General features: G+C 34.6%; 1 protein-coding gene across 2 annotated transcripts in view; it reads left to right on the plus strand.

Annotated features, from left to right (window-relative positions):
• DENND4C (DENN domain containing 4C) overlaps positions 1–13,139 on the plus strand; it is a 127,140-nt gene that overhangs the window by 71,495 nt on the left and 42,506 nt on the right. For both annotated transcript variants that reach the window (XM_061200464.1, XM_061200465.1), the window contains exons 13-17: positions 5,553–5,698; positions 7,148–7,183; positions 7,270–7,400; positions 9,308–9,440; positions 11,601–11,807. In XM_061200464.1, coding sequence (XP_061056447.1) covers positions 5,553–5,698; positions 7,148–7,183; positions 7,270–7,400; positions 9,308–9,440; positions 11,601–11,807 — 653 coding nt within the window. The remainder of the gene's footprint in view (positions 1–5,552; positions 5,699–7,147; positions 7,184–7,269; positions 7,401–9,307; positions 9,441–11,600; positions 11,808–13,139) is intronic.

Consider the following 13,139-nt stretch of genomic DNA (forward strand, 5'->3'; position numbering starts at 1 on the left):
CCCAGTGGAAAATGATCTAACGTGTTTTTAAAAATAGAGCAAGCACTCAAGAAAACAGATTTTACATAATCATTCAGTGAGAGGACATAAAAATTCAGAGAAAGGGAACATTCTTCCAAATGAGTGTTTTGGAAGACTTCATGGAAGAAGAGCATGACTTTAAAGAATGGGTAGAATTTATAAATGGAGATGAGCAAGAAAGACTTTATAAAAAACAATAGGCATTAAAAGTCAAATCTGAATTAGAATTTCCACTTTGCTATTTATGAAGCCTTCCTGGGGTTCTGTTTTGCCATTAATAAAATAAGGATGATGCCTAATTCATGGATAATTGTGAAGATTAGATGAGAAAACGTATGTGAGGCAACTAGAAAAAGTACTTTACAGTACTCATGATAACAGTATTATTGCTAGTGGTAATAATGAAATGGAAGAAAGCTCAAGAACAAAAGCACAAGGCATGTGTATTAGTTTGCCGGGGCTGCCATAACAAAATGCCATTGATTGGCTGGCTTAAACCAGCGGTCCCCCACCTTTTTGGCACCAGAGACCAGTTTCGTGGAAGACAGTTTTTCCATGGATGGCGTGGGGCGGGGCGGGATGGTTCAGGTGGTAATGCCAGCAATGGGGAGCGGCAGACGAAGCTTCGGTCACTCGCTTGCCGCTCACCTCCTGCTGTGCGGCCCCGTTCCTAACAGGCCGTGGACCGATACTGGCCTGTGTCCCGGGGATTGGGGACCCCTGGCTTAAACAACAGAAAATTTTTTTTTTTTTTTTCCAGGATTCTAGAGGCTAGAAATCTGAGATCAGTGTGTAGCCAGGATTGGATTCCTCTGAGGCCTCTCTGCTTGACTCGTAGATGGCTGTCTTCTCCCTGTATCTTCACATAGACTTCCTTCTGTGTGAATCTGTATCTAAATGTTCTTGTCTCGTAAGGACACCAATCATATTAGATTAGAGCCCACCCTAATTTAATTACTTAAGTTTGACTTAATTACTTCTTTAAAGGCCATATCTGCAAATACAGTCACACTTTGAAGTCCCGGGAGTTAGGACTTCAACATAAGAATTTTGGGGTGACACAGTTCAGCCCATAATGGCATGTTTGGGAAAAAAGTTTTAATGGTACAATTTGACCAAGTGAGGAGCTTTAGAGGTGTTGTAGAAGATAAAGCAGAAAATAAGATTAGACCTCGGATTATGGGTAGTCTTAAACGCCAGACTAAGAATATGGAGTTTTTCTAATGGACAGTAGTGGGTCACTAATTCATTCTCTGTCATTCTAAGTAGAAGAGAGGCATTACTAATAGAATTTAGAAAGATATTTAACTAGTGTCTGAGGCCTAAGGTTTTTGTTAACAGGGTAGCATTTGGTCTAACAAGGGATATATACATTTGACAATAAAATAACACATTTTACTGAGTGTGTTGTAAAGGAAAGTATTGGTTACAGTAAGAGAGCTAGGTCAGGGGAAAGGTTCCCTGAAGAAGTAACAATTAAGCTTGGGCCTGAAAAAAGAATAGAATTTAGCTGTGGGTTTTGGGTTAACTTTTTTTTAGGGATACTTTAACAAACATGTATAAAAGTAGGGAGAATAATGTAGCTATCTTCCAACTTCAGCAGTAGTAGCAATCAACATTCTGTTGTTTTAGTTTCATCTATGTTTATTTTACTCTTCCTTCATCCTTTTCTGCTCCCCTCCTCCACCCCTCCCTGTCTTTCTAAATTCCAAGTAGGACATCATTTCACCCATAAACTGTGTTTAGAATTTCCTGAAGTTACATGTGTTTTTATCTGATTGTATCCCCATGGTGTTATTTAACATTTTTTCATCTATATTTCCTGTAAACTTGTGGTTGGATTAAGAGCCACACTGTGCAAAAGAAATACAATGGGAGCCACATATATAATTTAAGATTTTCTAGTAGACACAGTTTTTTAAAAAGCAGTAGGGGAAGTTAATTTTAATAATATGTTTTCTCTAACTTAATATATCCAAAATGTATCACTTCAACATGTAATCAAATTGTAAAAATTTTAATGACATATTTTACATTCCTTTTCCATACTAAGGCTTTGAAATTGGTGTGTGTTTTATACTTATAGCACATCTCAGTTTGGACCAGCCACATTTTTTTTTTTTTTTTTTTTTTTCCTGAACCTTCACTTCTGGGTATAAATCACTAATAATGGCATGGACTCAGAAGTCAGACTGTCTGTTCAAATTCCAGCTCCACAACTTAATAGTGATGTGGCTTTGGGTATGTGGTTCATTAAAGACCAGCCACATTTTAATTGCTGAATTGCCACATGTGTGTAGTGGTTACTGAATTAAGCAGTACTGATCTAGAGCTTGATTATATTCAGGTTCAGTTTACTTGGCAAGTGGTGCTAAAACACATGATGCTCACTACTTATCGCAAGTCTGGCTGTGTCCCATTTTTAGTGCTCCTAAGATTGATCCATGGGTTCAAGTTTTATCAGGCTCATTCATTCATTATATTGATAGTTTCCCCACCAGCCTTTCATTTAATTGTATTAGCAGCCTTTGCTGATCCTTGCCTAGATCCATTAGAAGAAGAAAAAAAGACTTTTTCTTACCACTTGTCAAGAATAATTTATTTCTATTTTATTGAAGTCTTTCTCAACTAATTAATACCTCAAGGGGATGTAGTAAGGGCCACAGCATGTGGAATGTCCTGAAGCATCATAGAAAGAAAGGCTGGAGGGGAAAGTGGCTCAAAAACCATGCTTGAAATGGTGGGTGTGAGCCAGATCATGTTGGATCTTTTAGGACTAATGAAGGGTTTCCGTCTTTATTCCAAGAGTAATTGCAAGTCAGTGAGGGATATTTAAGTAGGTAATAGGATCAGATTTGCATTTTTAAAAGATCATGTTTAATGTTAAAAAAAAATCTCTTTGGCTTCTCTGCAGAGATTGAATTGGGGGCATCCAAAGTATGGATCTGCTTATTAGTTGGTTAGTGCATTGGTCCAAGTGATCAGTGGAAGTGACCTGGATTAGTTGGTAGTATGAATAGAAGAGTGATTTTTAGGAGGTAGATTGAATAGAACTTGGCAATTGAATATGGGATGTAAGATAGAGGGAGATGTCAAGAACAACTTTGAGATTCTTGTCTTTAACCGCCAAGTGGATGGTTGAGCCCTTTATTGAGAAGGGAAACAGCAGAAAAGGGAAGGATCTAATTATTTAAGGAAAGGTTTTTTATTTTATTTATTTGTTGAAGTATAATTGATGTGCAATATTTATATGTTACAGATGTACAACATAGTGATTCACAATTTTTAAAGGTTATACTCCATTTATAGTTATTATAAAATATTGGCTATGTTCCCTGTGTTGTATGTCCTCGTAGCTTACTTATTTTATGCATAATAGTTTGTACCTCTTAATCCCCTGCCCCTATCTAACCCTTCCCCCCTTCCCTCTCACCACGTGTAACCACTAGTTTGTTTTCTATATCTGTGAGTCTGTTTTCTTTTTTATTATATTTACTAATTTGGTTCACCTTTTAGATTCCATATATAAGTGATAACATAGAGTACTTTTCTGTGTCTGACTTATTTCACTAAGCATTATACTCATCCATGTTGTTGCAAGTGGGAGAATTTCATTCTTCTTTATGGATGAGTAATATTCCATTGTGTATATATATATATAGCACAACCTCTTTATCCATTCATCTGTCGACCACTTAGGTCTTGGCTATTGTAAATAGTGCTGCTATGAACATTGGGGTGCATATATCTTTTTGAATTAGTGTTCTTGTTTTTTCCATATACATACCCTGGAGTGGAATTGCTGGATCATGTGGTTTCTCATAGTTTTTTGAGAACCTTCCATACTGTTTTCCACAGTGGCAGCAACAATTTACATTTCCACCAACAGTGCACGAGGGTTCCCTTTTCTCCACACCCTCTCCAACATTTGTTGTTTGTGTTCTTTTTGATGATAGCCATTTTGACAGGTATGAGGTTACGTCTCATTGTGGTTTTGATTTGTATTTCTCTGATGATTAATGATGTTGAGCATCTTTTCATGTGCCTGTTGGCCCTCTGAATGTCCTCTTTGGAAAACTGTCTAAGGAAGGGTTTTTTAAAATGAGAGAGACTTGAGTATACTGGTTACTAGCTAATAGAGAGGGAGTGTTGTCCAGAGAACACTGAAAGGCCTGGAATCCCAGGCTTATGTGGTGGGCTTGGCCTTAGATAGGAGGAGGGTCATACTCATTGTAAAACAAAGTAAGGAATAGATGATAGCTGCAGAAAGAGTCGTAGATTTTATAGTTCTCATTTAATGATTTTCATTTTCTCTGCAATATAAAGTAGTATTATTCAGGGATGAGGGAGAGAACATGGAGGGAGAGTATTTAAACATTGGAAGTAACTGTGAAAACATGAGTAAAGGGAAATTCAGACTCCAGAAATGTAGTGGGGTTGCTGGTCAGGGATGAAGGTGTAAGCGGTTCTGATCCACCTGGTTATGTAACGGCGCCTCCTCCCCACCGCAACTTGTGCTCAGCCACACTGGCGCAGCTCCAGAGAAAGCAGGCAATACATTGCTCCAGGGCTAGGTCATACTAGATGAGTTTGACAAAAGGGCATAAAAATTGAGAGTGTTGACAAGAAAGTAATTGAAATGATGTACACAGACGTGGAATCAATATTAGAGAGAGAGAGACGTGAAGATAGGAGGGTGTACATAGAACGATCTTCTTCCTTACCCCATCCCCCTCACAAAAGCCTTGGTAGGAAGAACTTAAGCATACCAGCTAGACGGGAGTAATATGTAAATTAGAGATTTGGGAGGCAGAGCTGTTTACAGTGCTACCAAGAAAAGTCCAGGGAGTGTGTAACTATGTGTAGAAGTTGGTGATTGAGGTGGAATAGACCACAGGTCATTGAAAGTTAAGGAATTAAAAACTCATTAAAATATTGGATGGTTGGTCTTTATGGGTGTTGAAGAATGATGATGGTAGGAGTTGGAGAGGAGAAGACTTTGAATTAGGTGCCCTGCTCGTCAGTGAATGAAGGAGAGGGTGTCCCTGAAGTCACTAGGTGCCTACAGTTAGTAGGGGAATGGGTGGAATAATAGCCAGATGAGCAGAGATTTTTACAAGATGATACAGAAATAATTGTGTGGTGGCATTGCAGAGGAAGGACTTGACCCTTCCTGCTTGTGAGTATGCAGAGTTATCAGAAGTTTCTACTTGAGAGCTATAGGGCCAGAGGCTCCTTATAGGAGATGCAGATTTCAGTGAAAAGGTTAATGGTATAAGTTAAGGATTTTTGTGGTTGAATCAGGCAGAAGAGACTATGGTCCCTTAATATATATATTATAGAAGATATATATTTCCTATAATATATATGTTTCTTTCTCTTTCCCTTTGTGTGTGTGTATATATATATATATATATATATATATATATAAAAAGAGAAAATAATATAGATATATACAAGTTTAAAATAATTAATATAACATCTAGTTCCACTTTAAAATCTGAATTTAATTCTAATTTTATTTTCTTCAGGATTTTTAAAAAGTCGAGATCGTGCCTATACAAAATTCTACACCCTTTTAACCAAAACACAGATTTTTATTCGTTTCATTGAAGAATGTAGTTTTGTAAGTGATAAAGATACTGGATTGGCTTTTTTTGATGACTGCATAGAAAAGGTAAAAGTTTGTCCTATATGTCAGTATTAAGGAAAAACTTTAACAGTTTGTTAACCTTTATAATCATCATTGTTATTATTAGCCCAAATGACCTGAGGAACGCATTATAGGTGGGGTGTGTGTGTGTGTGTGTGTGTGTGTGTGTGTGTGTGTGTACACATGCGAGTGTCCTATTCTGGGCTTAATGTAAGAATTATTTTCCTTTGTGGCATCTAGTACTGCCATACATAGCTAATTTTTCTCTTTGAATCTCACTTTGGTTTTGTATTAAGTACTAAGAACATTTCATTGAAGCTCCTGAATTTTTTTTTTTACATGAATAAGATAAGATTTAGTAGTTCATTAAAAAAGTTTAGTTTTAGGAATTCCCTGGCAGTCCAGTGGTTAAGACTCCACGCTTTCACTGCTGAGGGCCTGGGTTCGATCACTGTTCAGGGAACTAAGATTTCACAAGCCGTGCAGTGCAGCCAAAAAAAAATCAAAAACAAAAAACGAACAAAAGAAAAAAAAAAGTTTAGCTCTATGGGTAATGGAAGTCCTGTGTTAAGTCCTGTGTTTTTTTGTTTTAATGTTTTTCCAGATACTTTTGCTAATATATTTCTTTTGTCCTAATGGAAACTATTTGGAAATACGTTAAATTTTAAAGCTTTACTCACCCATCGTAAGGAAGTTTAAGTTGATTTTTGACAGTGATAACTCACATATTTTTTCTCATTTTTTAATAGAGCTCTTATTTTTGCTACGTGGGTCTTGGGGCTGATTGTTTATACAAACTCTATATTATATAAAGTTGGAGATTTTATCCAAAAAAGGTAGAATATTATGATGTAATTTTTATATGCTCCTAATGATTCATGTATCTTAGAAGACTTGAATAATTTTCTCCCATTATATCCGTGTGATCTAAAACTCCAGGGATATGATTAAAACTTTTCAACATTTTTGTTTACTTAAATATTGATAGTCCAATATCATTCAGTTGGTGAGAAGCTTAGATAATATCAATCAGTAATGCAGGGGTTTAGTAATGAAATTTTTGATTTGAGAAGCCAGGTTCTCCTTGTGATTGCCCATCTTTTGCTTCTTTTTTAAAAAAATTAATTAATTAATTTTTTATACAGCCGGTTCTTATTAGTTATCTGTTTTATACATATTAGTGTATATATGTCAATCCCAATCTCCCGATTCATCCCACCCCCTCCCCATCTTTTGCTTCTAAGGAGGGATTTATGAAGAAACCAGTCAAAATAAATTGTTTCTCTCTTAGTAGCTGTAAGAGAAATATTATTACTTTAGCCTAGTTAGTAGGGAGGCCACCAAATATATTGTGAAGTGTTTCATATCTGCCTAGTATTAAAAAAGGATAGTTTTTTAAATAATAATTTAAGATAATCTCTATTAAATTCAGAGTAGACATTTTCACTAAGAATTCTTTTCTTTTTTTTCTAGTTGTTTCCTGATAAAGGCACAGAGAAAACAGATAAGGTATTTTTTCTTAAATTTAAGTTTTAACGTTTCAGAATCAGGTCTTGCTTAAATGCAAATTAATTGGAGAAAATAATTATTTTTAGGTTGATTTTGATTCAGCAGAAGATACCAAATTGATAGAGCTAGATGATTCACAGAAAAGTGAGCATACTGTGTTCATAATGCCACCCGAGCCACCGCCTGATGATGGAAAGGATCTGTCACCAAAGTACAGGTAGCAGGAATTTTTTTAAAGAGTTGTTTGGGCACAGCTTTAATAATTTGATCTTTTGTGATTATTAGTAGATATGTTGTATAGTAATCATTTGTGAAGGTCATTTTCAAAATGTATTTAGTGAACTAATGGAGATGAATATTTTATGGAGATATCACCAGGTATTGTAATTTAAGAATTGGACAGGCCTGTTGGAAGGGAAACCAGATGTTTATCACTGTTAACCTAAACATTTACCATATTTTAATCTTTAAAAATTTCATTTCTGAAGAAGAAAAAATTTACTTTTGTGAGGTTACCCCTCCCTTTGGGGGGGGTTTGTTGTCAATATAAGGACTGTGAAATTCTTACGCATTAGTAATATATCAGAGAAAACTTAAAAGTAGAGGGCCAGGAATCATTCTTTATTAAAATAAACTTATTTGATTTGGATGGGAATCTTTTAAGAAATTAAAATGTTTGATTGTTTATTATTATGATCATTTGAATACCATTTAATAGGTTTAGAAAATCAAACAAAAAAACTAGCACATCATTTTAGCACCAGTACTTAATGTCTGTTAACAATTATATGTGTATCTTTTTTGTCTTTTTGTACATAAATTTGCATTTACTATACTTAAAACAAATATTAGTTCATCTTGCACATATTCTTTGTGATGTGTGTTTGCCTTTAATGGTCTGAACATTTTTCCATGCCAATATATATTTTTGTGCCATTCATTGTAAATAACCACATTGTATGCATTTATTGTGATTTGTTAAACTAGTCTCCTGTGGATTTATTTATAGTTCTTTGCTATCTATATCTTTGTGTGTATACACAGTTATTTTCTTTGGCTGTATTCATAAAAGAATTTCTGGGGCAAAGGGAATATAAAATAAGTATTTTCCAAAAATATAGAATTAATATATAATCTCACCAGGACTCCATAAGAATGAAAAATTTATACCTGAGATTGAGTGGTTTAATTAAGTACTATTTTGATTGCATGTTAATTATAGAACTCTTTTTTACTTTGGCTTTGATCACTATACATTGGAATGCAGGTATTGACAAATAAGTAAATCAAATAGGAAAGGCAATATATTTCAGAAGAAGATTGGCCAAAGGAAATTACTAGGCAATTTCTGAGAAGAAATCCCAATAGTTGATAATATGAAAGTATGTTAAGCTTTTCTAGTATTTAAAGAAATGCAAACCAAATGATGAGTAGAAGCATTTTTAATCTATCAGCTTGAGGATAGGCTATTCTTCTAGTTAGAGTGTATGTAAGTATAACCTCTCTGGAAGTAATTTGATAGTGATTATAATAATTTTTATTTTCTTGATAAATATTTACCATAGAAAACTCTGTTATTGGGCATTATTCTAAGAAATTAAGTAAAAGTATTCACAAAGATAAATGTACAAAGATACTTAATTGCAAAAATTGAGAAATAACCTAAAAATGTCCAACAGTAAAGAATTGGTTAAATTATGGCACATCCCTAATATAAAAATATTCGGGATTTTTTCCTTTTAAATGTGAATGCAAGGTACTTTTATAAAGAAAAACAAAATTACAAAGTATACTAAATGTTATCTTTTAATATAAATTATCATAGAACACATGGGTTCTGTTGAAAGGGTTACCAGTTCTTCTGTCGAGATATCAGGGTTTTTTGTGTTCTAGGGATTGATTGAAAATAATAGGATGCGGAGGAGCCAAAGTTTCCATGTAGATAGTCTATGTATCTTTTAATTGCATCTTCTTATATTTTTGAAAAAAACAATTTCTATACAAGGGTTTTGGAAAATAATATTGGGTACGTTTGAGGTTTAGAAATATTCACCTAAATTCTGGCATAATATTAAGAGTTAATGTATTTTAAATCAGCAGTTCTATTTTTGCTTTTTATTTTAGTTACAAATACTTTCCAAGACTGGACCTTAAGCTTTTTGACAGACCACAGGAGTTGAAACTTTGTTTTAGTAGACACCCTACTGGGAGTAGCATTACAAACAGTCCAGCTCTCATGGCTAAGAGAACTAAACAGGTCAGATATTCTTTATCTAATTTAAAATGTAAACTATGTATATGTGATATGCAGCTCATAGTTTAGACTTGTCACCCACAGCAATCATTTGAAGACCCACTATGGTCGTTAATGAATTAAAGTCGATTTCTTGCAACCCTACTTATAATATTGAGGCTAAAGTTTTTGAATGCTTATGTTTATGTTCTAAGAGAACCTTGGGAACTAAATACACTTAAAAAAAAACTTTATTGAAACATAATTCATATACCATACAATTCACTTGTTTAAGTATACTCACTGGCTTTTACTATCTTCACAGGGTTGTGCAGCCACCATCACAATCAATTACAGAACATTTTCATCACCCTAAAAAGAAAGCCCGTACCCCTAAGCTGTTAACCCCCCAGTTCCTCCATCTTCCACAGCCCCAGGCAATCACTAATCTATTTTCTGTCTCTATAGTTTTGCCTGTTCTGGGCATTTCATAAAAATGGAATTGTACAGTATGTGGCATTTTGTGACTGGCTTCTTTCACTTAGCATAATGTTTTTAAGGTTCATCTGTGTTGTAGAATGTATCAGTATTTCACGTATTTTTATTGCTGAATAATATTCCATTGTGCGGAATATTTTATTTATCCATTCATGTACATGTGGGTGGTTCCTACTTTTTGGCTGTTATGCATAGTACTGCTGTAGACATTTGTGTACAAGTGTTTGTGTGGTTATATGTTTTCATTTCTTTGGGTTATATGCCTAAAGTAGAATTGCTGTGTCATATAGTAACTCTGTGTTTAACCTTCTGAGAACTTGTCAGACTGTTTTCCAAAGTGGGTACACCATTTAAAATTCCCATCAGCAGTCGGAATTTTACCACATCCTTGTTAATTCTTGTTATCTTCTGTCTTTTTGATTATAGCCATCCTAACGTATATGAAGCGGTATCTCATTGTGATTTTGATTTTTCCTCATGGTTATTGTAAATATATTTTCTACTGAATATTACATTCTAAAGGGAGTTAACTTAGGACAAGCTAGACATCTTGTTTTAATACTATATCTGATTTAGGTATAAAGAGTTAAACTATGGCTAGGTGTGAGTTAAAATTGAACATCCTTTATACATATACTGATATTTTGGGGGTCTACAAAACATGGAAAATTTCAGAATGAAATTCTTAGTTCAGGTTTTACCAATTCATGTACAGTCCCTCAAATCCTAGGGGTAACCTGAGGTGATCCTTAATCCCATATAGTACACAATTCTCTCAGTGTTGTCTGAGGGGAATTTTTTTTTTTTTAACCATTATCAGCTTAATAAAGGCAAGTTTTTTTAATGTGACAATTTTGCTACTACATCTTTAAATCTCATTTTCACCAGAATTTTTTTTCCAGGCAAGTCTCTTGGAAATAGAGCTCATAACAGTATGTTTATTTAGGATACATCCAGCAGAGGGATCTTTAGTGCAAGGCAGACAGTGGCAGTCTGACATGTGTGGAGGGCTCTGTAGTTTCTGGGAATATGTAGAGTTTGATAACGCTCAGCAGGTGACTTTGATACCTTTTTCTCTCTTCCACCTAAATCAGAATGAAAATCAGAACTAGAAAACATGCCATAAAACTATTAGGTAGGAAGGTCTGTGATCTTTCTCAGACTATGTTGCCTGCAAAGGAATAGGTCTTTTTAGCAAATCAGTCAGTGAAGGAATTAACACAGAAGGTAGAGTGGAAATCTTGGTGGGGAATAGCCTAGGGCATCTTAAACTTTTTATCAGGGGGAAGAGTGAGAAGACTCTTGACTTTTCAAGAATGATTCTATAGAACTATAAGCTATAAATGAAATCCCTTTCATTCGTCAAACATATGAGTGCCTTCTGTGTGAGGGACACTTAATTACCCATTGTATTATAATAATATGAATGATCTCTGCTTTTAAGGAATTTCTAGTCTATTAGGAGACACCTGCTTGCCAAATAGTTAAAATACAGTATAAAGTGCTTCTATAGAAAGAACCATGGGGCACTAAGTAGGAAGCCATTCACAAAAGCAAAACTATGAAATGCTTGATTTTAGAGTCAGATATTACATTAAATTCCTCTCTTCCTTTTACTTCTCACTTTTCCTGTCATACTAATGAATTTTAGTGAATGTCATGATGTTTTATTTATTCTCTTTCTAGGAGATAAAAACAGCTCATAAGCTGGCGAAGAGATGTTATACAAATCCACCACAATGGGCCAAGTGTCTCTTCAGTCACTGTTACAGTTTATGGTTTATTTGTCTCCCAGCCTATGTTAGAGTTTCTCATCCTAAGGTCAGAGCACTTCAGCAGGCATATGATGTACTTATTAAGATGAGGAAAACAGATGTGGATCCTCTAGATGAGGCAAGTATAACAAATTGGGTTATTGTTACTACGATAAATTTTATTTGTATTTTTAAGAAAATTTAGGTCTGAGTTGCTTTCCAGTATCCTCGAATATTTTCATTAAGTAGGAAAGGTAAAATTGTTATACTGTTTCATAGAGCTAATACTTATTATTTTAAAATACATTTATTTAAAAATTACTGCTTTAAAATGCAGCAGAGACTGACTTCCTTAGACCAGATTGTTTGCCTTTGATAAATAGAAAAAAATATTGACTTAATTTTATTCTTAAGATAACTTTATTAGGAAGCAAATAGGCCTTTAGTAAGTGGCTCTCCACTTAGGACCTGTGTCCTAGGTGAGTTATGTAACCTATCTGTGTTTCAGATTATGTATCTGAAAATGGAGGTCTGAGTTTCTCAACCTTGGCACCGTTGACATTTTGGCCCACATCATTTTTTATTGTGGGGCCCTGTCCTGTACATGGTAGGATGTTTAGCAGCAACCCTGGCCTCTGTGCACTAGATGCCAGTAGCTCTGTGCAATCAAAAATGTCTGCAGACATTGCCAGGTCTCACCTGGGGGATAAAATTGCCCCCCTGAGGTATATAATGCTATTTAGTTCCTATCCTCAAATGGTTAATTTGACAGTTAAATCAGTTAGTGTACATAGTGTGCCTAGACGAGTACCTGGCTGATAGTAAGCGCTCAGTGAACAGTGTGCTACATCTCTTAAGCCTCAGAACCATCCTCAGAGATAGGTAGTGGTATTATCCAACTAACGGCTGAAGAAACTGAGTTACTTATTTAGCTCTGCTCTTTGCTGTTTTTCCCTTTAAAAGTTACTTTTGGTGTTAAAATAACTAAAATGATTATTTAGAACTGGATTAGAATTTAAAATGCAGTTGGAATAAAAATTCAGAGTAATGGGTGTTTGGGGAGAAGGAGAGAGCACGAGGTTAGAAGAGAAATGCGATTGAGGAGGGGCACATTATAGGCTTCAGCAATAACTGCAATTTTCTCCTCTTCTAAAATAAAAAAGATCTGAAACTGATAAAGCATGTACGTTATTAAGATTTGATAATGCTTGTGAGCACACTAAAACTCATTTTTCTCTAAGTATTATCTGTATGTTTTAAAAAACTTTTCAAATGAAAAGATAAAGTTATAAAACAAGTAAAATATCCATTCTCACATTTGATCACATTTTCTCTCATCTGATGTTTATAAAACTATTTGGAAATTAAAAGTGCTTGATCAAAATTAGTGTTTTGTACCTCATACATTTTAATGTTTTAAAAAACTTACTCTGATAGAGATATATCTAAGATATATCTAAGATAATATATC

This window comes from Eubalaena glacialis, chromosome 9 (genome assembly GCF_028564815.1).
Source record: "Eubalaena glacialis isolate mEubGla1 chromosome 9, mEubGla1.1.hap2.+ XY, whole genome shotgun sequence".
In the NCBI taxonomy this organism is placed as follows: Eukaryota; Metazoa; Chordata; class Mammalia; order Artiodactyla; family Balaenidae; genus Eubalaena; species Eubalaena glacialis.